We start from the raw sequence: 24,495 nt of genomic DNA, 5'->3' as shown, positions 1-24,495 counted from the left end.
ACATGTTTTCAGTTGGAAAGTTCATACTGTAGTAGATCGCTGTTGCTTGAGGAGAAGTTCTCTATTTTCTCTCCTCCTTTAGGACTAGTGGTTGCTTTCCCTGTGCAGTGCATGTTGCCCAGGGTCCTGTTTAGATCGGATTATAGTCCTAGCATAGTATAGAACAGCAGTCCTGTCTTGCTATATAGGCTTCTCCGCAGCCTCTGGGAGATTTCTCAAAGTTGGAGATCATTTTAAACCTAAAGTGTTCTTTTTTTTTTTTTTTTTCTCTCCTTCCTCCTCTTCCTTTTTCTCTCTCTCTCTCTCTCTCTCTCTCTCTCTCTCTCTCTCTCTCTCTCTCTCTCTCTCTCTCTCTCTCTCTCTCTCTCGCTCTCTCGCTCTCTTGTACATTACCCCATTTTACTCGAGTGATGATAGATGGGCTTTCAAATATTTTTACTCGCAGGATTTTTGCTTTCATTCCCCAGCATTTCAGTCCTTTTAAGTGCTTCGGGAAAGAATCGGAAAGTAAGTTGCCTGGTAAGTGCAACATCTCTGGGGAATTGTCCCTGCAGCTGAGAATGAAACGCATTACATGAGAATAGGCTATTTTTTTTTTTGGGGGGGGGGGGTTTGGGCAAACCGCTTTGAATTTTATAGTGTTATTATTGTAGCTGGCGGTTGCAGTGGTCACCGGTATCAAGAGACCCTTTTTTCCTGTAAAGTATAAATAAATAAATTAAAAATCTATAAAATAAATATATGACCGTCCTTATGTAAAATGTGTTAAGCAGTTCAAAGGAATCATTCAAATCGATGTCTTCTGCAGGTGGCTGTGAAAGTGATCGATAAGAAGAAAGCCAAGAAGGACACTTACGTCACCAAGAACCTGCGTCGGGAGGGTCAGATCCAGCAGATGATCCGACACCCCAACATCGCACAGCTGCTTGACATCTTAGAAACCGAAAATAGCTATTATCTGGTCATGGAGCTCTGTACCGGGGGCAACCTAATGCATAAAATCTATGAGAAGAAGAGACTGGAGGAGCACAAGGCCCGAAAATATATCCGGCAACTGATTCAGGCCGTGGAGCATCTACATCGGGCAGGCGTTGTACACAGGTGACTAGAATCATTGTCCAACCTCACATTTCTCCATTTCCACGGACATTGATGCAGTGTGACCGCTGTGCAGTAGGGAAGGGGGGGGGGGAGAGAGAGTGGGAAGTATCGAGCATAAGAGGACAGGTGGAGGCCTTGCCCATAGCAACCAATCAGATTCAAGCTAGCATCTAGCGAGTACTGATTGGTTGCTAAAATGCATCCATTTTTACTATGTTTGGAGTATGACCCATTATCCTTTAATTTTAATTATGAAAAGAAACTTGAAAGAGATTTTGGAGTTGATGTAGCAATCGGGGAAACCAGTTGGTCGAAGCATCTAAAACAGCTTCTACGTAGCATTTTGAAGAATGTCCTTGATCAATGCTTCCTCAAACCTGATTGGTTGAATGGGCAACTTCTCCAATGGTCCACTTTTCCACTCTTTTCACTGCCAACCAATAAGCTCCTGTCATATGTCAAACATAGCCTGTGAAATGATAGTCAGGAGCTGATTGGCTGGTGCTGTTTTGCATTACAAAATATGAATTATTGTTATATTAAGTAGGGTTGGTATTTACATGCTAGTCATTTTAAATGAGGCATCATTAAGCAGAGTATAAGATCTTTTTTTCCTCCGCAACCCTTTGTGCGCATGTTATAATTGTCTCCTAAGTATGCGGTCGTTTCCCATGAAAAAAATGGCTTCTCTTGAGGAAGAAAATAGGCCATTTATGTTAGACGCCATTGTTAAAAATGGCACCTAGCAGTTTTAGTGGTTGGAAATTAGTCTGGAATCTTTCTGAATGTGTTCGAGTTGTGTGAATGAAGCAATGAGTCACACTTACTGTCGGCAGAAAGATCACAACTTGGATGGGAAGCTTTCATTATTCATAAATTCATGCTGGTAAGTGGTTCTCCAGGCATGAAAGACAGGCGCTCTGAATACAATGGAAGAGGAGTCACGACAAGAGCAGGATTTACCTGGCTCTTTTGTTGAAGTGACTGAAGTTATAAATAGAATAATAGACCGGGGACTTTGAGAAATAATATTCTGGGCACTGGAAGCGCTCCAATCGTTTCCAGCGTGTCTCATATTCAGTGCGAGCTTTGGAGGCTAGATGAAAGTTTGCAGACCTCAATTTGCTGTGACGCGAGGATGCACAGTATATTTTCTATGCGCAGTATAATTACTGTCCTGGCAGCACCATCGTAATAACAATCTATAAGCAGATAGCGGTTCCATTGTCATTCTTATTTCTCTATTGTAGATTTGTGGCAGGGGAAATTGTGTTTCTACTTATAGCTACACACCCTTGTTGGTTTAATCCTTTTACATTACTCGTATACCCATGATATTTGTATTCTAATCCCATTGTAATATCCCGTTGTATTGAATTTGATGTGGTTCATTAATTTGCCACTGTCCTAATTTCCCGAAATTTATCTCGGCACAATCTGCTTCTCTGGTTATTACATGTCTGGAAAATATTATATTCTTTTTTTTTTTTTTTAGTTCAGATTTTTTTAAAATATTTTTTATGGTCATTCAGAGTTTGTATTATAAAAGCAGAATAGTAAATGTCTGGGGTTTCTCCACCCCAAAAAATTAATCGTACTATGCTGGAATTGCTTTGATGTTTTACCACTTAGGGGGGTATTCAATGCTTGTCGGAAACTGCCGTCTTGTCGGAAAGATGGCAGTATCCGACTTTTTTTTAGGTCGGAAGGGGTTCTGACCTATTCAACAGGGCAGCTTTTTTTCCAACAAGTTGGCAATTCTGACTTGTCGGAAAACGCGTGGATCTGCGGATTTTGCCGCGGATCCACGTGTTTTGTCGGATTCCGCTGCCAAATCGACAGGTTTTGGACCCGGTTCCGACAATGTCAATCCGACTTAAAAAATAAAAAGTCGGATTGGCATTGTCGTGAACGGCCAAATCCTGTCTGATTTGGCCGCTCATTGAATACTGAGATGTCGGATCCTTTCAGTCGGAAAGGATCTGACATTTATTGAATACACCCCTAAATAGGGATTCATTCTGCATCCTGGCGGTCTGGATTCCAGTCGTCATGTGACGGACGCCGAAATCCCGACACTATTCGGGAGATCGGCGCCAGAACCCTGACAGTTATTGCTTTTGATTAGTGAACGGTCAAGAGTTACTTTACATAAAGTAAGACAGATTTACTAAAATGTCTAAAGTGGGAAAAAAGGGTAGATGTAACCAATAAGATGCCAGCTCTTATTTATCTGGTACAGTATACCAAATGATAGCTAGAATCTGGTTGCTGTGGCAACAGTTTTGCTTTTCCATTTTAAACCTTTAGGTGAAAATACCCAATATTTTTATTTTTTGCAGTTGTTATTATTCATACTAGTTAACAATCAATACATTTCTGTTCAGGAAATATAATGAAGTCCATTCATCTAAGTATAGAGTAGATAATTATTAATTAACACACAAGTTAAAGTGGATGTAAATATATCCAATTAGTATTGTAGCTATATATAAAAAATAAAAAAAAGGGACTACCGATCTAGAAAAAAAGCCACTTTTTGGGTCACCAAACCATGACACGCTTCAAACTGTTTAGAAAAGGGAGCACCAATGAAAACTCTGGACATTATAATGATTGTGTATTTAATAAAGCATTAGGAACGCTGATCTCTGTATGTTTTGTGGCGAGGCTCGCTACGTGGATAAAGACTAGCAATTTCCCCATTACCAAATAGAGCCTCCGTTCTCCAGTAATGACTTGTAATCTCTCTTGCGTTAACCCCTCCGGGGTCACCGCTTCTCATTGCCTGCGCTCACTCTTTAATTCTTTGTCTTTCCCGCAGAGATTTGAAGATTGAAAATCTGTTACTGGATGAGAACAACAACATCAAACTCATTGGTATGCAAATTCCTTAATGAGCTTCCCATTAGCATTGTAGTCCTCAGTTTACACTTGATCTGTCCTAGCAGAGATTACAATCAGCAGCTCGTTTCACCCCAGCAGCGCTTGTGTGACCCCTTTGTGCTGCGTTTCCTCTCCTGCACCCGAGTGCCAACTTTCTTTGCTGACTGTGCAGCTATTTGTTGGCCCATGGGATTCATTCTGTGCCCTCTTACTGAAATGTGTTCACTGTAGATTCCTTGCAATACACTGGGGCGTACGATGTGTACCCTCCCCTGGAATGTTTTGTGTGTGTGTGTGTGTAATATATATTTATTATAATGCGTTTATATTATGCTCTGATCACTACCTTATGTTTTAAATGGGAAGGGTTATTTTATGTGATTGGAGGCGTCTTGGCAGTTGGGTTTCCGCTCATTCATGCGAATAATCTATGGCCACATTTGCCCCCAGGAAACTCCCGGTCACATTCTAGGCGTGTAAGCGAGCACTGTACTGTGTGTGATGACTGCTGAGCTTATTCGGCCGACCATTAAACCATTTGACTGTGTTTGTTTGCAGATTTCGGGCTCAGCAACTGCGCCGGTATCTTGGGTTATACCGACCCATTCAGCACACAGTGTGGGAGTCCGGCGTACGCGGCACCTGAACTGCTGGCGAGGAAGAAATACGGGCCCAAAGTGGACGTGTGGTCCATGTAAGTTTTTTTTTTTTTAAGATGAAGATTTACTATAGTGTTTTAGTTACTGCATTAAACTGTCACAAATGTCGTTTCTGTTTGATTCAAATACCCGAGGAGGTGCTTTATTTCTTATTTCTGCTGTGTGTGTATCTATGGAGGTATCTAATGAAACGTGACCGTGTTTAGTAATTATGGGGACATTAGAATCCCTCGCAGCCGAGAAGAGATGTATGCTTCCTGCTAGCAACACAAGAGAGCAGAACTAAGCAATGTTCTACTGGAGCAAGGAGCAGACAAAGATCTCCCATGTACCAAATCTATCACAGAGCAGCCTTGCTGAGACGCCATGCCCATATACACACACTGAAAGTGGGATGTACATAAACAGTCCGTGAGGCCTTTGACCTCTCGGACGTATAAATGTCCTTCAAAAGTTAGCACTCCATCAATGCACACAATATGTGGTGTGCAAGAAGTGACGAGCGCTCTCTCCTTCTGTCACTTCACTTTTTTGCAGTCTCTTGTTCTCTCATTCTTTCTATTACTTCACCCCTCCCCCCCCCTCTCTCTCTCTCTCTCTCTCTCTCTCTCTCTCTCTCTCTCTCTCTCTCTCTCTCTCATGTACTAAACCTTGGAGAGAGATAAAGTACCAGCAAATCAGCTCCTGTAATTTTTCAAACACAGCCTGTAACAGGTCAGGTGCTCATTGGTTGGTACTTTATCTTTCACCAAGGCTTAGTACATCTCTCTCTCCCCTCCCGCACCCCCTTCCCCTCCTCTATCTTCTTTCTCTCCCTCTTTACGTAAACTAATTGTGGTGTGTTATTATTTTTATCATTGCTATTCTTGTACCTATTTTAATTGCACATATCAACAGAATGTTAAATGCTGATTTGTGTTAATGCTATATTAGTGTCACTCAGCAGCATGGTGTAAGCAGCGCGAGGTTACTATGGAAACGTAATATAGAAGGGATGCAGAATACTGTTGTATGGAGGATGCTTCACACTGGGCTATGGAACGTGTGATCAGCACTTACTAGCTACAATAATAATACTGAAAAGCCCTTAACACTATTTAGCCCTATATTTGTCACTACTGCTGTCCCAGATATTGCCGGGGGGCCGTCCGTCATCACCAGGTCTCTGCAGGTCACCTAAGGTTACTGTAATAATAGTACTCGGTACACCATGCTGCTGCTAGTAACACGGACATGCCTCTAAGTACAGTTGCATCTTTGCTTGTATTAGTTTCCAGGCGCTGTTGTACAGAGTATTTAAGAAAAGACATTAGGCCGCTTGTTTCTCTTAGTAGAGATATGGGGGTATTACAGGAACATCACTGCGGCAAGCCAGGGAGTGGGTGGGGGCAGCACCTCTGTCACTTGTTATGAATGCTGTGCAACAAAGTCCTCCTCCTACCTAGGCCTAACCTGTCTGATCACCCTTTTTATTTTTCAAGTGGCGTTAACATGTATGCCATGCTGACTGGCACGCTGCCCTTCACCGTGGAGCCGTTTAGCCTGAGAGCCTTGTATCAGAAGATGGTAGACAAAACCATGAATCCGTTACCCACCCACCTCTCTCCTGGTAAGTGCCGCCACTTCTTGGAGGCCATTCACGAGCTAGCAGCGTGGGGCAGTCACGTGTTCCGCCAGGCTTTCAGTCACTGCAGGCTGCGAGTACTTTCTGTAATGTCTGTATTGCTGCAAGAGGGGGGTTATTGTGAAGGAAATTAGCCGGCGTGCAAATGCCCAGAGTGTAGTTTGGATGGTCTCTTACAGATATTTTATTTTTTGTTTCATTGTGGTAACTAGTTAAACCGTAATACATCAATATTTGTGTATTCTGCAGCTTTTGTCTTTTAGCATATTAGCCAGTATAGCCAGTTACATTTTATGTTATACAAGTATCTTACATATTGTGGATGAATGGAAGATCATTAAGAATACCTTACATTGAGATCAGAATTGAATAATGCAAAAACAGTGGGCGCAGAAGTCACCGACATCGTCTGTTCTTTGGTACCTGAGATCGGTAGAGTGATCATAATGTGAAATATTAGTATAGATAATGCACTAATAATTAATATGTTAATCACTTACTATAAATGAATTATTTGTTGATAAATATTATTAATCTGGACATTTTAGATGTTTGGATTTAGTGCAATTTTCCATAGTTTTGGGGGTACAACCTCAATTAGTACTAAAATGCTTTTAAAATAACTTGTTTCACCCATAGTGCCCCAACCTTTCGTTTCCCTCATTTAACTGGTTAGCAGCACACCTCACATTAATGGCGGAGATGTACTAAGGCTTGGAGAGTGATAAAGTGGAGAGAGAAACTAAAACCAATCCGCTCCTGCCACTTTTTCTCTGTCCTCCATCTGGGGGACGCTGCGCCGTTACTTGTGGGTTAGAGGTGTGTGGTAGTGGAGTTTGGCACAGAACTATCAAAAGCTGACTCCTCCCCCCTCTAACCCCTCCCATCTCCTTCCTGCTCAGCCCTGTTCAGTTTTAGTTTTGTGCCTGTGGGGTACAGACACAGTTTTTATTTCTCTTTAGATTTTTTTTTTTTTCACAAATACCTAGTCCCTGTTTACAGGTGACAGGTATAACAGTGGAAGGGGTTAGTATCCCATTCCAGACTGCTGCATGGAGGCCACTATACCTTGGTCACTGGGGCCTTCAGAGAGAGAGAGAGAGAAGAAAGCAGCATCAGGTACTGGACAGCCACAATCTGTCATTGACAGTATTGGGCTGACCCTATTTTCCTATTACTAATGGACATTGCATTGTTCCCCCGCCGCTACCAGCACCCCCCCCCCCCGGAGCGCGCGACCATCCACAGACAGCCCGGATGGCTGAACTGGGGTGGAATGTGATGTGGAGGACTGTGGTTAGGTCCGGGAGGGTGTTATTCACTCCCTGGACCGTGGCTGTGCTGCCGTGACAACCGCTCTGTGTAGCGGCGCACGGGAGCCGAACTTCCGGTTTTGACGGAGAGTGAGAGGAGTGACGTCAGGCGGGCAGAGCCGTCTTCCCGCTCAGCTCTGCCCGCGCGCGCGCTGCTGGTCACGGCGCCATCTTCTCTGCCTGCAGACAGGGGGACGCTGTGCTACGGAGGGGGATTACATACACAAAACCGCAAGTATAAAAGGGGGGGGGATCACAGTGTCTCCTCTAGTCCGGTGGGCTAAAGCAGCATGTTAACAGAAACATAAGCACATTCTCGTGGGTTTGAATCTCAGAGATATTTGTTAACAAACTTGGGGGACAGGACATAGTACACCAGAGTAAAGGATGACCAACAAGCCAGAGAAACCTACAAATGGAAAAACAACCTCAGTGGTTTATTTCTCATGTTCACAATGTGGCACAAAGCTGGCTAAGGGGAGTGCTGATGCAGGGACCCTCTGTACATCATGCTCGGGTGCACCAGCGGCAGATCAGCAGGCCAGATCCACAGATCAGTCAATGCCCCCTTGGGTCAAGGCCATGGTGGATGCAATTTCAGATTTGCGTCAGTCAAGGTCGGAAGCAGCTTTGGCCCAGACTCAGGTGGAACCGCTGTGGGCCCAGAATATGGGAAAGTGTCTCACTGATTTGACTCAGTCTGTAAATAAATTTGTAAATTCGGCCAGTAGTTCGGCGGCTTCTAAACGAACGCAGCCGTTGCCCGCTATTGCATTTCCGGGAGAGGAGTTGGATACTCTGACATCTCCATTGGAAGAAGGGGAGGTAGATCCTGAATGGGACGAAAATTCGGCTTGGGAAGATGAGGATTTATCTACTAGTTCAGGTGTTAGGCTACTAATCGAAGCCATTCGTCAGACCCTTAATATTCAGGATGAGGCAGTAGCCGAGACTTCTTCCTCTTTCTTCAAACGACAGAAGAGACAGGTTACTGCCTTCCCTTCTTATTCGCACTTTGCGGATATTTTAAAAGAACCCTGGCTAAAACCGGATTCGCGTTTCCAAGCTCCTAAAAAGTTAAAATTTCTATATCCTTTTACAGAGGAGGATACAAAATTTTGGGAAACTGCCCCAAAGGTAGACGCTCCTATTTCGCATTTAGCAAAAGCTACGGTTATTCCGTCAGTACAGTCTGTGACTTTAAAAGACTCTACCGATAGGAAGATAGAAGCATTACTAAAATCTATGTTTTCCTTATCAGGTGTCTCTCTCCGTCCAGTTCTGGCGAGTGCCTGGGTGCTTAAAGCCGTTGATGAGTGGCTTGCACAGGTTGTATCTGGGATGCAGTCAGACGATCCGTCGGAGGCCATTCAATTAGCAGAACAGATTTCTGAGGCCCTTACTTACGTGGGTGAAGCCTTATTGGATTCGGTGGCGCTACAGTCCCGTGTTTCTGCCTTAACAGTATCCGCAAGACGATCTCTTTGGCTTAGGGTTTGGAATGCTGATTCGGACTCAAAGCAGACCTTGACGGCAGTTCCTTTTGAAGGCGAATTTCTCTTTGGATCAGAGTTAAAGAAGATAATTTCAGATACTACGGGAGGAAAGAGCCCTTTCCTTCCGTCTGCTCCTAACAAACCAAAACCTACAAGATTTCGGTCCTTTCGTACGCAGGGCAGAGGTAACTTCCAGTCCTTTCGACCCTTCTCCAGATTTCCACGGAGGGGATCATTCAGAGGTAGAGGAGCTCAGGCTACTCGCAGACCGGCCAGTAAGCCTGCCGACAAGCCTGAGGCATGACGCTTCGGGCCCTCTGGAGGGATCAATACAGGTTGGGGCTCGTTTACTACACTTCAGGGAAGTGTGGCTCCTATCGAAACCAGATCGGTGGGTAATAGGGGTCATTTCCAGAGGATATATGTTGGATTTCGAAGAGACAGTCCCAACCCGACTATTTGTCACACCTCTCCCAGACGACCCCTCCAGACGTCAAGCTCTCCTTCAGGCAACAGCAACATTATTACAAAATGGAGTAATCCTTCCGGTCCCAGCTCCTCAGAGAGGTCGGGGCTTTTACTCGGGTCTTTTTCTCGTAGACAAGCCGGACGGTTCGTTTCGACCCATTCTAAATCTAAAAGCTCTCAATCCGTACCTTTCATCCCAAAAATTCAGGATGGAATCCATTCGCTCCATTATCGCAGCCATGGAGCCAGGGGAATATTTGGCTTCAATAGACATAAAGGACGCATACCTACATGTTCCAATTTGGACAGGACATCAATCCCTTCTGAGATTTGCAGTAGGTCAGTGGCATTTTCAGTTTCGGGCCCTTCCCTTTGGTCTCTCTACGGCTCCCCGGGTTTTTACGAAGGTCCTGGGTCATGTCGTCGCAGTTCTCCGTTGCAAAGGGGTCAACATCACCCCATACTTGGACGACCTGTTGATCAAGGCCCCGTCACCGGAGATTCTCACTCAGAACCTGCGTCTAACGATAGAGACTCTACAGTCGTTCGGGTGGATAATCAATTTTCCAAAGTCGTCTTTACTCCCGTCACAGAAAATGGTTTTTCTGGGTCTTCTATTCGACACCAACAGCCAGAAGGTGTTTCTTCCTACAGACAAGATTCAGGACTTACAAGCCAGAATCAGAACCCTGTTAAAATTGCCGGCAGTGTCAGTCCTCAGATGCATGCAGGTACTGGGCAAGATGGTGTCCTCATTCGAGGCAGTTCCATACGCCAGATTCCACGCCCGACCTCTTCAAGCTCAGATTCTCCACTGTTGGACTCGGACGGATTCACGTCTCGAACTGCAGTTGATACGCTTGTCGATAAGAACTCGTCAGTCGCTCTACTGGTGGCTTCACAGTCACAATCTGAGGAAGGGTGCGCCGTTCACGGTCTGGTCTTGGATGATGGTAACCACGGATGCAAGCCTCAGCGGTTGGGGAGCAGTGTTCCAGACTCATCATTTACAGGGGCGCTGGAGCAATCAAGAGTCAAAACTACAAATCAACATTCTGGAATTGAGAGCGATCCGGTATGCTCTCATTCGGATTCAGACCATGGTGCAGGGCCATCCAGTTCGGGTGCAATCCGACAATGCCACGGCAGTGGCTTACATCAACAAACAGGGAGGAACTCGCAGCTGGTCCGCAATGAGAGAGGTTGCTCAGATTCTCACGTGGGCGGAGCATTGGATTCCCGTGATTTCAGCAATTCACATTCCGGGAGTCGAAAACTGGGAAGCAGATTTTTTGAGTCGTCACACGATTCATCCGGGAGAATGGGAACTTCACCAGGAAGTGTTTCTTTCTCTAGTGGATCGCTGGGGAATGCCAGACATAGACCTGATGGCGTCACGCCTCAACAAAAAACTTCCGGTTTACGGATCAAGAACTCAGGATCCTCAAGCATTTCTGATCGATGCACTAACAGCTCCGTGGCAATTTCAGCTGGGTTACGTGTTCCCACCAATTCCACTGCTCCCACGTCTACTCCAACGCATTCGGCGAGAAGGCCTTGCAGTAATTCTGGTGGCTCCGGATTGGCCGTGCCGACAGTGGTACACTCTTCTAAGCAGCATGGTCGTCGGAGATCCCTTTCGCCTCCCTCTGCGACCAGATCTTCTTCTTCAAGGACCTTGTCGCCACCCAGATTTAAATCGGCTGGCTTTGACGGCTTGGTTCTTGAATCCAACATTCTGAAGGCAAAGGGTCTTTCTCGTGCGGTTGTTCAGACAATGATTCGGGCTAGAAAGCCGGTGACTTCTGGCATTTACCATAGAGTATGGCGTATTTACATTGCTTGGTGCGAGAAAAGGAACTTGACTCCGCATTTGTTTAGACTTCCTCGCCTGCTCTCCTTTCTCCAGGAGGGTCTTGACAAAGGTTTAAAACTTTCTTCCCTGAAGGGTCAGGTTTCGGCCTTGTCGGTCCTTTTTCAAAAGAAATTAGCAATCATCCCAGAGGTTCAAACATTCCTGCAGGGAGTACTTCGAATTCAACCACCTTTTGTTCCTCCGATTCCTCCCTGGGATTTAAACTTGGTACTTAAGGCTCTTCAAAAGTCTCCATTTGAACCTCTAGAATCTGTGGAACTACGTTATCTAACACAAAAAGTTGTTTTTCTTTTGGCGATTGCCTCAGCTAGACGAGTGTCTGAGTTGGCGGCTTTTTCTTGCAGGCCGCCCTTGTTAGTGTTTCATGAAAATCGGGTGGTGCTGCGGACAAAGCCTTCATTTCTTCCAAAGGTTGTTTCAGCATTCCATTTAAATCAGGACATCGTTCTTCCAGCTTTTAATCCGTTATCTTCTCAGGGGGAGGATTCCCATTTGGCTCTCTTGGATGTTGTTCGGGCCTTACGTATTTATTTGTCTCGCACGGAGTCTTTCCGTCGTACGGATTCCTTGCTGGTATTGATTGATGCTCCCAAACGAGGTTGGCCTGCCTCTAAGAACACTGTGGCCCGTTGGGTAACTTCGGCCATCAGACAGGCTTACGTGTCCTCAAACGTTTCGGTTCCTGACTCAATTAGGGCTCATTCGACTAGAGCAGTTGGAGCGTCTTGGGCTGTTCGCGGTGGTGCATCTGTTGAGCAACTATGCAGGGCGGCGACCTGGTCGTCAGTCCATACGTTCACAAAGTTTTACCGGTTTCATACTTTTGGTTTGGAGACTGCCTCTGTTGGGCGTCGTATTTTACAGACTGCTATGCCGTCAACGTCTCCCTCCTCTCATTAGCTTGCTTTGGGAAGTCCCACAAGTAACGGCGCAGCGTCCCCCAGATGGAGGACAGAGAAATTGGGATTTTTGTTTACTTACCGTAAAATCTCTTTCTCTGAGTCCATCTGGGGGACGCTGCGATCCCTCCCATAGTTTGTCTGGTTTAATTGGTTAATTTTTTATTCTGGTCTATCTCCTTTGGCTTGGCTAAACGTTAACTGAACAGGGCTGAGCAGGAAGGAGATGGGAGGGGTTAGAGGGGGGAGGAGTCAGCTTTTGATAGTTCTGTGCCAAACTCCACTACCACACACCTCTAACCCACAAGTAACGGCGCAGCGTCCCCCAGATGGTCTCAGAGAAAGAGATTTTACGGTAAGTAAACAAAAATCCCAATTTTTTATACACAGGGGTCTATTTACTAAAAGCCGTGGATGGAGATAAAGTGGCCAGAGATAAAGTACCAGCCAACCAGCTCCTAACTGTCATATCACAGACTGGGTTTGACAAATGACAGTTAGGAGCTGATTGGCTGGTACTTTACCTCCGTCCACTTTTTCTCCATCTAAGGCTTAGTAAATAGACCACAAAGTCTGTAACATGAGTTAGGAGCTGATTGGCTGGTACTTTTTATTTTTATTTTTTTTATCTCCCTTTGTTTTATCACTCTTCAAGGCTTAGTACATCTGCTCCAGTGACTGTGGGGGAGATAAACCAAACATACTAAGAGAACAGGTGGAGAAGTTGCCCATAGTAACCAATTAAATACAGGTTTTCATTTTAAAAAAAGTACTTGAAACTGATAGCTTGCTATAGGCAACGTCTTCACATTTCCTCTTTTAGAAGACTTGATGCATCTCCCCCTGTGTAACCAACAAGCTCAGTGATCAGGTTTGTTTTTGTACATAAGAAGGCTTTGGTTTATAGGAGAATTAATGGAAGACGGGTCTATTCATGAAGCAGTGAAAAGAGTGGAGAAGTGAGCCTGTGGAGAAGTTGCTCACGGCAACCAATCATCTGCTCCATACAATTGTATAGTATGCAAATTATAAATGTTACTTCAATGCTGATTGGTTGCCATGGGCAACTTCTACCCTTGCTCACTTCTCCACACGTTTTACTGCTTCATGAATAGACCCCCTAAAATAGGTAGTACAGAGATAATGCAGTTGCATAAATCCCCATATTGGCTAATAATTTTGTTATTTAATTCTTCCCCTTTTGTTCTGTCTTTCAGCTGCTGCTAATTTCCTGCGTTCTCTGCTGGAACCGGATCCACTCAAAAGGCCGACCATCCAGCAGGCGCTGGCGAATCGATGGCTTAACGACAGCTATCACGGAAAAGGGCCTCACACATTCACTTATCCAAATAGGTAGATCCAGCAAACTCTTCCTTTAATACTTTCACATGCGGGTGTTGTAATTAGGCGTTCAGTACAAATTCTTTAACACTGATAATCTATAAAGTAGTGTGAGCAAACGGACCTGTGTACTCTCTGCCCTTTTGTGCTTAATACCTGTACTGCAGGGCTGCTCTAAGGGTACACTTTGAGCTCTTTATCTAATGCCTGTCTGTGACGGGGCCTTTAGTTGTAAAATGATTGATGCTTCCTATTGAAGCCTCAAGGCTGGCTTGCCCAAGTGCTCTTTAATTATCTAACAGAATTAAAGAAAACTATTTGTGCCCCAATTTCCAGGATTTTTGTGGTCTGATTCTTAGGAATAGACGTTTCTGAAATATTTACTGTGTAGATAATTCTCTTTCTGGATGACGTGCGTGTGTGTGCTAAACTTATAATTCGTGTCGGAGATGCCTTTAGGCATGAGATGGATTCAGCAGAATTCTAATAATAGTCTTCCGCTGGCCTTAGGGAAATACAGCGAAGGTTAAAAAGTGATAGTAGTCTAGAGAAGTCCTTTTATTATGCTAAAGGCACCTAGTTCGTTTAATGTCGTCGTGGCTTGCAACATTTGAGAAATTTTATTTTTGGGGGGATATTCCCTTTTGCTCCTTCTGTAAACTGGCTGCTCCAACTGGAAAACTGGAGAATAGCCTTCTGGCCTGTCATTTATGTAAACCCTTATTTCCATATGACTTCTCTCATTTAGTGGGGCAGTCTGTATAGTGCCTCACTTGGTTTTGGAAAAAGCCTATTCCCCACCAATGAGGCTATACAAGGTCAAAACAGGGTGTTTGTAGGTGGGTGGCATTAGTAAGTCTCATGTTAAACCCCCCCCCCCCACCGTAAACGTGATTAGACAGAGAGGACTATTGTGTGAATTGAATTACCCACAAGTCCATTCTCCATTTTTGAAGGCTAGCTTATAGATCCTCCCAACTCTACAAAATAATCCGCAATAAGTAAGCTATTACTGTTTATATTGTTATTGGGTTTTTTTTTGTTTAATAGGGCGATCTGCAACAATATGTATCTTAAAAACAGGTTTGAGTGTTGGGTCCATGTAAAAAGAAAAAAGGTTTTCATACATATGATGGGGTTCTCAGTACACTCAGTAATCGCACGTCTCCTCTTCATGTATAGATTTTTCGGACTTTACACTGTCCTCTTTGTTTGCCATCAAGCACACAGGTCTTCGGGTTAATTGCGGGTTATCTCCTCGCAGTAAGGCAGTGCTGCTGTTCTTCACTGTCTGCATTCAGTTTGGTGAATGGGAAAAAAAAGCTTGAGAGACTAAAGTCTAAATTATAACTAGCTTGTGTTTCCACAACTTCTCAAACTCTGAAATTCTGGCCCAGATTTATCAAGCTTTGGAGAGTAATAAATTGCAGGGTGATAAAGTACCAACCAACCAGCTCCCATCTGCCATGTTTGAAAAAAAAAAAAAAAAATGACAGGAGCTGATTGGTTGGTATTTTATCACCATGCAATTTATCACTCTCCAAAACTTGATAAATCTGGGCCCCTGTGAAATATTAGAGGACCAAAAAAAGAGATGTCACTAATTGCAACAGGATGGTGTGATATTACTATGAAATGTCACATCTCTTATATATCCTTTTTTATGTGAGCCTAAACAACCAAAGAGCATCTCCATCCAGAAAAACTGTCTGATAATCGTATTAACATAATTTATAATCAAAGTTTTAACAATTAGCAGTCGTTAAGTCGCCTACAAACGTCTCTCTGATCAGCGCTTTGCCTGCTTATGTGTTAAGGCAGTTTTCTTTTGACGGGATAATCAAGGGCAGGTCTGGTACCTTTTTTTAATTGCTACATAAACGATATTAGCAGGGGTCCTACGTGCCTGATAGATTTTCCCCAGAGCTAGCAGTGTTTTATAGTAGTGCTCACTTGGAGCGGGTTATTAAGCAGATCCAAACACCTTCCAGCGACATTTATAAAGGCAATTAAGAGCAACCGATTTTCTTTTTAAAATGCAGCTATATTTTCTTTGTAAGGAGCTGAGCTCTGTGGCTCTGTTACAGACATACTATAATCAGGCTAATGAACGATCCAGGGGGTGTAGTAATGATGATAACAGATGCATTACATCTCAGGAGAGCATCGGACTAGATTATTAATGTAATCAGGGAGCAATAGGTCAGAATGCCTTTAAGGCCGTAATTAAAGGTAATATAGGATATCTTATTATCCCTTACACAGCTGTCACACGGAGGCCTCTTTCTGTGGTCAGTAGTGTCCTTTAGGAAGATGGACTCAGAACCAACAGTTGTGACACGCTGGAACTTGTGGAATGCTTGAATGATGCATGGTCCGCCATAATGGGACCGTTGTATAAACACGCAATATGCTCCATTTTATGTAGGAACCCTCCACAAATAGTGCAATATGGGTCATAATGTTCTGCATACCTTCAGCAGATGTGTTCCACCGAGGGATTGCCATCCCTGCTCTTTACCTCATAGAACTTGGGGACAGGGCTTCATGGATGTGTCAGGGGCGGAGCTAGGTTCCGTGTTCCGGCACCAAGTAGTGGGGGGGTTAAAAGCCATTGAGGAATGCTGTACCACTGATGGTGGTAAGAACCATTGGTTCTTACCATTGGTGGTTCGTGACCATCAGTGGTCGATGGGCAACCCTAGTTTCACCCCTGAATTGCCAATAGTCTATGCCTGGACTTTAGTTACAGTAGATCTTGTAAAAGCCAATATAGAGGACAGGTTTTTTTTATATGTCAGCAGAGAACTGCATTTGTATGATATAATTTCATTAGCTTACTTGGTTGGAAGGTGGTATACTGTACATTACTCTTTGCTTGGCCCAGGTTTAATGATAGAAGTAGCCCCACAGCATCAAATTGCCATGGAATGTAATCGCTGCTTTTAAAAGATCTATAAAGGGTCTATTGTGTTTCTAGTGATTGACCTTTTAGTGTAATTCCCGTGTATCCTGGCGTTACATCTTGTATTACACTGATCTGCCTGTATCCGTGGCACATGTGTCAATGTCCTGGTGTTTTCCTGCCACCTAGGATCCACCTTGAAGATCTGAGTCAGAGTGTGGTCCGCCACATGTCCGAGAAGCTTGGCTACAAGCACAGTGACGTCATCAATGTCATCCTCTCAAACCGCGCCTGCCATACCCTCGCTGTCTACTTCTTGCTGAACCGGAAACTGGAGCGCTACCTGATCACCATGAGGGTAGGCCTATCTTTACTGTTTGCTTGTGCCTTCTGCCTTGTTCGTCTTACACATGACTGAGCTGGATGTTTGTATGGCCTCTCTGGATGGAGGGGAGGGGGGGATTTAAGAGAGGCTGACTTGGAAGCAATGATTTCCACAATCACACTGCTTTATCTGCTTTAACTGCTGTGATCTGTAATTAACATCTGTTTCCTTTCATGCCAGAAACCCGACATTAATGACAACGTTTGCCACAAGAACCAGATGCACCAATCCGAGAAATACAAGTCCAATAAGAACTACTACGAGGTGAGAACCCCAGTCATCAGGGTTACCTTTCCTAGAATAAGAAAATGCAGTGTGCACACTAGGGGGGTTATTTACTAAGCCGTGGATGGAGATAAAGGGGCAGATGTATTAAGCCTGGAGAAGTGATAAAGCAGTGATAAGTGCAGGGTGATAACGCACCAGCCAATCGGCTCCAATATGTAAATTTACAGTTAGGAGCTGATTGGCTGGTGCATTATCACCCTGCACTTGTATAAAGCCTGGAGAAGTGATAAAGCAGTGATAAGTGCAGGGTGATAACGCACCAGCCAATCGGCTCCAATATGTAAATTTACAGTTAGGAGCTGATTGGCTGGTGCGTTATCACCCTGCACTTGTATAAAGCCTGGAGAAGTGATAAAGCAGTGATAAGTGCAGGGTGATAACGCACCAGCCAATCGGCTCCAATATGTAAATTTACAGTTAGGAGCTGATTGGCTGGTGCGTAATCACCCTGCACTTATCACTGCTTTATCACTTCTCCAGGCTTTATACATCTGCCCCAAAGTAAAAGCTTATCTCCATTGAAGGCTTAGTAAATTGACCCCACCCCTATGTCTTTTAAAAGGGTCATTGTGCTAAAATACTGTTTATGAAGAGCTGGCCTTGTTGATTATGGTGAGAGGACTCGGATGTCTGAGAGAGATGCTTTGTTTAAAAGTTATTGGGGCCGATGTATTAACCTGAAGAAGGCTCAAGGAAGTGATAAACCAGTGATAAGTGCAAGGTGATAAACGTACCAGCCAATGAGCTCCCATATGCAAATTGACAGTTAGGAGCTGACTGGCTGGTGCGTTTATCACCTTGCACTTATCACTGGTTCATCACTTCCTTATGCCTTCTCCAGGTTAATACATCCGCCCCACTGTTTGGCGAGGACTTCTGATCAATATTTTGCCTGCGGGGGCACTGTTGTGTCGTGCTTTTGGCTGTTATTAAAAAGGATTGTCCACTTATAGACAGCATGGTCCATTTTTCCTAAGGACCACCAAACTTCACCAAACACTACCATATGTGTGTCACGTCCCCTGACACTGCTGTCATTACTTGACCCCAGCGTTTGACAGGACAGAGAGAACTTCCTATAATGGGAGGAGTGTAGTGACTTTGACACCTGATTGGCTGATCCCAACTCCTGTCAATACAGGTGGAACGTTTCCTATCCTCATTCCACTACTGATAGTAACTTTTGCTCCGTCCTCTGTACATTGAGCCTGTGACCGGTCATGGCGCAGATGTGGCTCCAGTGATTGTGCAGTGCGCAAAGTAGGATTGATGCACAGTAGGTCACCATCATTATGGTTTATTTGTGGGATGCCACAAAATTCTACAGCGCCGTCTTAATTTCTAAATCACGAATAGACTAGGTTGATAGGGCCCTGTTCTGGAGACCTTACAGTCTGTCTTTCAACATCATTACTTTCACACACAGATAAAATAACCATGACAGCAATACACACAAACATTAAGCCTAGAGCAAGAAACCAGCATTGCAGAACATAAGCCAGATGCTCCATTCATTGGCACCGATAAGGAAACTTCTAGTGTTTCAGTCACTATGTAGGAAGAGCAGAACTCTACGCGATGTGGTTCAGTGGTCTCTGCGCTGGCTCAGGATGTTATACAATAGCCAAGTGATGAAATGAGGCTGGGACTTGGCAGCGGGAGCGTGCCTCAGCGATGGTCCGCTTCCTCTTCATTGAGAAGGGAAGAGGAGATCGGAAACTCCTCCTAGAGTTCTACTCTCTAAAGAAATGAGAGTGAATGGGACACATCCTCCATCTCCCCTTCTCCTGACTGACCTGTGCAGTAACCTCAGGGGAGGCCTGACTCGCTGCAGCATACCACCAAGTAATACACCTCCTCCTCCTCCTTCATTAACAATGACTGACACTCCGCACTGACAAATCATTGCAGCCAAATAACCACTGCTTATAAGCCGCACCAATATGAAACATTCTGCTACATGTAATCATTTAGCGACGTACACCGGGAACAGCCTTGTACGATGTACCAGTATTCATGTAGCCTATCAAATCACTAGGGTACAGTGACACCACCTTGTTTGTTGTGTAATGGGGGCACACAATGGATTTAGCAGCTTTATTTGGGTCCCTCACCGCCGATTTGGACATGTGCATCTTGTAACATTATTACAACTGGTTGATGGAATGGTATATTGCAGTGTGTGTCCGTACGTATATCCGCAAGACTATACTGCTGTGACATCATACTGTATATACCCCTTCACCGAGGGATTTTATCCTACGCTCTTCTGAAATACTATTAGAGTTTAGCAAACTAAATCTTTAACTTTTCCAAAGTCCATTGTTCTCCATTGTTTCTTGAACCCAGCACTGTGCATATTTGCTGGAAGTGCTTCAGATAAAGCTAGAACAAACGCACACTGTGGCTTTTTAAGAATCTCTCCCTTTTTAAAAATAAAAAATACTTCTGTTGACATTCCAGCAATGTCCTTATTAGAAGCCGTATGCCCCGCAGCAGCGATCTGGCGTCCAGTCCCAATAACTTTGGAATGTGTGGTAGTTACTAAGAAGTAGAGTTATGCGGGAGTTTTTCGTGCCTGTCAGTCATCGCAACAATACAATACTTGTGATTTATTCATGTAATTTCTCAGTGTGACAGTTTAAACATCGCTTACGTCTCTTTTCCTGTAAACAGCAGTTAGATGCGATTCTGTGTAAACCTCTTACATTTATCACTTGCTCTGACAATGAGGTGTACTCTGTTTTAATCATCAGGACCGAAAACCTAAGGATACAGAAAAACGCAGCGAACAGCGCTCTGGCGAGAAGAAGGTGGAAAAATGCTCTCCCTCCCACCGCCAGCTGCCCTGTCTCATTACACAAGGTCAGAATGGCAAGCCTCATGTTAAGGAACGGAAGTCGTCCAAGTCCGAGCGAGGTAAGCGTCTAAGTCCGCCTGTGGCAGCGTGCGAAAATCTATGTACAGCAGCCAGAATGTTTTTATACTTATTGCTCACAAGGATGAGATGTTTCTATGAAAACAAAGCATTCTGCATAATTTTATATCCTTAAAACGTGTGTGTATGTATGTGTATGTATGTATATGTATGTATATATGTATATATATATATATATATATATATATATATATATATATATATATATATATATATATATATATATATATATATATATATGAAATAGTGGTAGTACGGCGCCACAGGTTTATGTAAGTAGATTATATATAGGGTTATAACAATAGACCCAACCGTAGACACTCCTTTTTAGGTATAAGGTGTCAGCTAGCCTCCAAGCAGATTAGGCAGGGATAAGCTGTCTAGGATTTAAAAGTGAAAAAACAGGGGGATGGGGGCGACAGCGACCAACGGTGTCTAATGGTTTTTAGATAAGATATGAAGAAGTGGCTGGATACGTTCAGATAAAATTATAAAATTCTTGGGCCCTTGATGAAGTCTGATGGACGAAACGCGTTGGGTGTACCTCTAAACTGACCCTCCATTTTAAAGATAAGCATTGTATTTTTATCTTTTTAGAATATTGATATTTTTATTCTCATGTTTTGTGTATCCGTTTTTAAAAAAATTTTTTTGATGTATTCTTAAATATTACCCTATGCTTGTAAACTTTTATCCCACCCTTTTATTTTATAAATTAAATTGAATTTTATAATTTTATCTGAACGTATCCAGCCACTTCTTCATATCTTATCTAAAAACCATTAGACACCGTTGGTCGCTGGCGCCCCCATCCCCCTGTTTTTTCATACATATATATATTTGAAGCCTCGGCAACCGACCTGAATGACTTGACAGACACTGTCACATCCTACATCAGCTACTGTGAGGACATGTGTGTACCTACCAAGACTTACCGCATTTACAACAACAACAAGCCCTGGTTCAATGCCCAGCTCAGGCAACTTCGTCGAGCCAAAGAGGAGGCCTATAGCAGCGGTGACAGAGCACTATACAACCGTACTAGGAACTCTCTGACTAAAGGAATTAGGCTAGCAAAAAAGCGGTTCTCGGACAAGCTGACAAACGATCTCTCCACCAATGACCCCGTATCTGTATGGAAAGGAATGCAATCCATAACCAACTATAGGAAAACATCAAAGTCCACCGCCATGCACCAAGACCTTGCAGATGAACTGAACCACTTTTATTGCAGGTTCGCAAAAGAAGTCCCCTGCAACCCAAACAATCACCTCTACGATGCCCCGAACACCAACGGCCAACCCCAGGCACTGCAAGTCACCCAAGAAGAGGTGGAGGCATTGTTCAAAAGGACCAAAACCAGGAAAGCTCCGGGTCCTGACGGAGTGTCACCATCTGCCCTAAGAGCATGTGCGGGTCAGCTCGCCCCCATATTCACCAAGATCTTCAATAAATCGCTGGAGCTACAGAAAGTCCCTTCCTGCCTCAAAAGGTCTACTATAGTCCCGGTCCCCAAGAAACCCACTATCGCGAACCTGAACGACTACAGGCCGATAGCACTGACGTCTGTGGTCATGAGAACGTTCGAGCGTCTGGTTTTGAATCACCTGAAAACTGTGACTGGCCCCCAACTGGACCCCCTGCAGTTCGCCTATCGCTCGAATCGGTGTGTCGAGGATGCAGTCAACCTGGGCCTGCACTACATTCTACAGCACCTAGACATTCCCGGTACCTACGCGAGGGTCCTGTTTGTCGATTTCAGCTCGGCCTTCAATACAATCGTCCCCAGCATCCTCCACCCCAAATTACTTCGCCTAGGGGTCCCAGAAGCTACCTGTTCCTGGATAATAGACTTCCTGACAGATAGGACACAGGTGGTGAAAGCGGGGGAATTCACCTCTCAAGCGCGGTCCATCAGTACAGGGGCCCCTCAGGGCTGTGTCCTCTCACCCCTGCTCTTCTCCCTGTACACAAATGACTGTACCTCAGAGGCGCAATCAGTAAGGATCATCAAATTCGCCGATGACACCACCGTCATCGGCCTCATCAAGGATGGGGACGAATCTGCCTATAGACGGGAAGTAGACCGGCTGGCCCAGTGGTGCATCCACAACAACCTTGACCTCAACCCCCTCAAAACTGTCGAGATGATAGTGGACTTCAGGAAGAAGTCATCTAGTGCACCTCCGCTAACGATTGCTGACAGTGTGGTATCGCTAGTGGACTCCTTCAAGTTTCTAGGGACCACAATCTCCAGGGACCTTAAATGGGGGTCCAACACTGACGCCACTGTTGGGAAAGCGCAGCAGAGGTTGTTCTTCCTCAGGCAACTAAGGAAGTTCAACATCCCACAGAAGCTCCTGCTCCTCTTCTACTCCGCGATTGTGGAGTCGGTTCTGTGCTCCTTGATACTCGTATGGTACAGCTCCGCCAGCGCGAGGGTCATATGCAGGCTCCAAAAGGTGGTCAGAACCGCAGAGAAGATCATCGGGGCCGACCTTCCCTCAGTCCAGGACCTGTACTTGTCCAGAGCTAAAAAGCGGGCAATGAAGATAGTAAAAGACCAGCTACACCCCGGCCACAGCATGTTTAACTTGCTTCCTTCAGGCAGGCGTTACAGGGCTGTCCCCGCCAGATCCACCAGAAGCCTCAAAAGTTTCTTTCCCCAAGCTGTCCGCCTGCTGAACTCCTGAACATTGACTGACTAGACGTACATGTAACTCACTTGTGTCCCTACGGTATACCTATCTGTGTAACTTTACTTGCCCCCCCCCCCCCCCCCCCACACACACACACACACACACCTGCTTACCTGTTACCTACTTGGCTGTTGTATAGCAAACCGAAGACAAATTCCTAGTATACGTAAGTATACCGGGCCAATAAAGCTGATTCTGATTCTGATATGTGTGTGTGTGTATATATATATATATATATATATATATATATATATATATATATATATATATATATATATATATATATATATATATATATATATATATATATATATGTGTATATATATATATATATATATTTATTTATTACTTTTTAATCAGACTCTGCAGTCGAAACGTAGCATGTAATACAGTTTTTAATTGCATCTCCTTGTCCGCGGCCAACCTGTATCAAGTTGTCCGGCCTTTCTCGTTGCCCTTCCTTCTCTGTCAACTCCAGCAGACCTTGGCGAGCAGCCCGCAGAGCTGGAGAGCCGCCTGTATGCCAAGCGATAACCTCTCAGATCAGCCGATGAAACAACTGTTCTGATGGTTTATCATTCAGCGTTTGGACTTGGCGAATAATCGTAACAGCCTGGAAATGGCTGGAAAAAAAACCTGTCTGGATCTATCTGATTTGGTTATCACACCTGTCCGATCCGCCCGACCCTTGTTCACTCCACACAGTGAACATTGTAGACTATCTCCATTCACGTACTTTGCAGTGCAGAGTATAAAGTCGCCCCGATTATCAGGCTGTTCCCAACCTCGTCTGTGTAGGCTGCACTGTGGCAGCTTAAGCTGGTTCACAGTCTTTTACAAAACTGATGATATGGAAACTGTTCACTTTTCAGTGTCGCTGGTATTTACATTACACCCTAATCACTCGTATAAAATAAAAAGTATGATTTGCAGATTGCATTGTTCTCAGTGTGTGGGGGGGTGGTATCCATTCAGAAGAGATGTGGGTATATTTCCTTAACTGCTATCCTCCTGATCATGGGTCTTCAACCTGCGGCCCTCCAGCTTCTGTGGAACTACACATCCCAGCATGCCCTGCCTCAGTTTAAGCATGCCTTAATAGCAAAACTGTGTCAGGGCATGCTGGGATGTATAGTTTCACAGCAGCTGGTGGCCACAGGTTGAAGACCCATGCCCTAGATCAGGGATGGGGAGCCCTCGGCCTTCCAGCTGTTTTTGAATTACACATACCAGCATGCCTTGCTACAGTTTTGCTATTTGGCCATGCTAAAACTGTTGCAGGGCATGCTGGGATGTGTAGTTCAACAACAGCTGGAGGTCCGAAGGTTCCCCATTCCTGCTCTAGATACACCCTAGACATGTATGATGTATGTGGGAGAATAATATATAAGGACCCAGTATCTGCAGATTAGGGGACCCTGGCACGTGCCCATGAATTTGTATCTGTTTGTATCAAGTGTGTCCGTGTAAAATTCAGTGACCGAACTACAGTATGAGCATATAGCGAGGCGGAGCACTTAATGCTGCCAGTCTGCACCCACGGATACTCTTCATGCTCACACCAGGTGGGTACGTGACACTGACTGTTGTCCAAACTTTTTTGCAAATTGAGAAATT

At 44.5% G+C, this 24,495-nt stretch overlaps 1 protein-coding gene across 2 annotated transcripts in view; it reads left to right on the top strand.

Moving 5' to 3' along the window:
* HUNK (hormonally up-regulated Neu-associated kinase) overlaps positions 1–24,495 on the top strand; it is an 87,031-nt gene that overhangs the window by 57,039 nt on the left and 5,497 nt on the right. For both annotated transcript variants that reach the window (XM_063956400.1, XM_063956401.1), the window contains exons 3-10: positions 809–1,101; positions 3,926–3,981; positions 4,546–4,681; positions 6,128–6,255; positions 13,540–13,675; positions 16,758–16,926; positions 17,134–17,217; positions 19,998–20,160. In XM_063956400.1, the coding sequence (XP_063812470.1) occupies positions 809–1,101; positions 3,926–3,981; positions 4,546–4,681; positions 6,128–6,255; positions 13,540–13,675; positions 16,758–16,926; positions 17,134–17,217; positions 19,998–20,160 (1,165 nt within the window). The remainder of the gene's footprint in view (positions 1–808; positions 1,102–3,925; positions 3,982–4,545; positions 4,682–6,127; positions 6,256–13,539; positions 13,676–16,757; positions 16,927–17,133; positions 17,218–19,997; positions 20,161–24,495) is intronic.

Source organism: Pseudophryne corroboree, chromosome 2, assembly GCF_028390025.1.
Source record: "Pseudophryne corroboree isolate aPseCor3 chromosome 2, aPseCor3.hap2, whole genome shotgun sequence".
In the NCBI taxonomy this organism is placed as follows: Eukaryota; Metazoa; Chordata; class Amphibia; order Anura; family Myobatrachidae; genus Pseudophryne; species Pseudophryne corroboree.
This window is presented reverse-complemented; position numbering and strand designations above follow the sequence as displayed.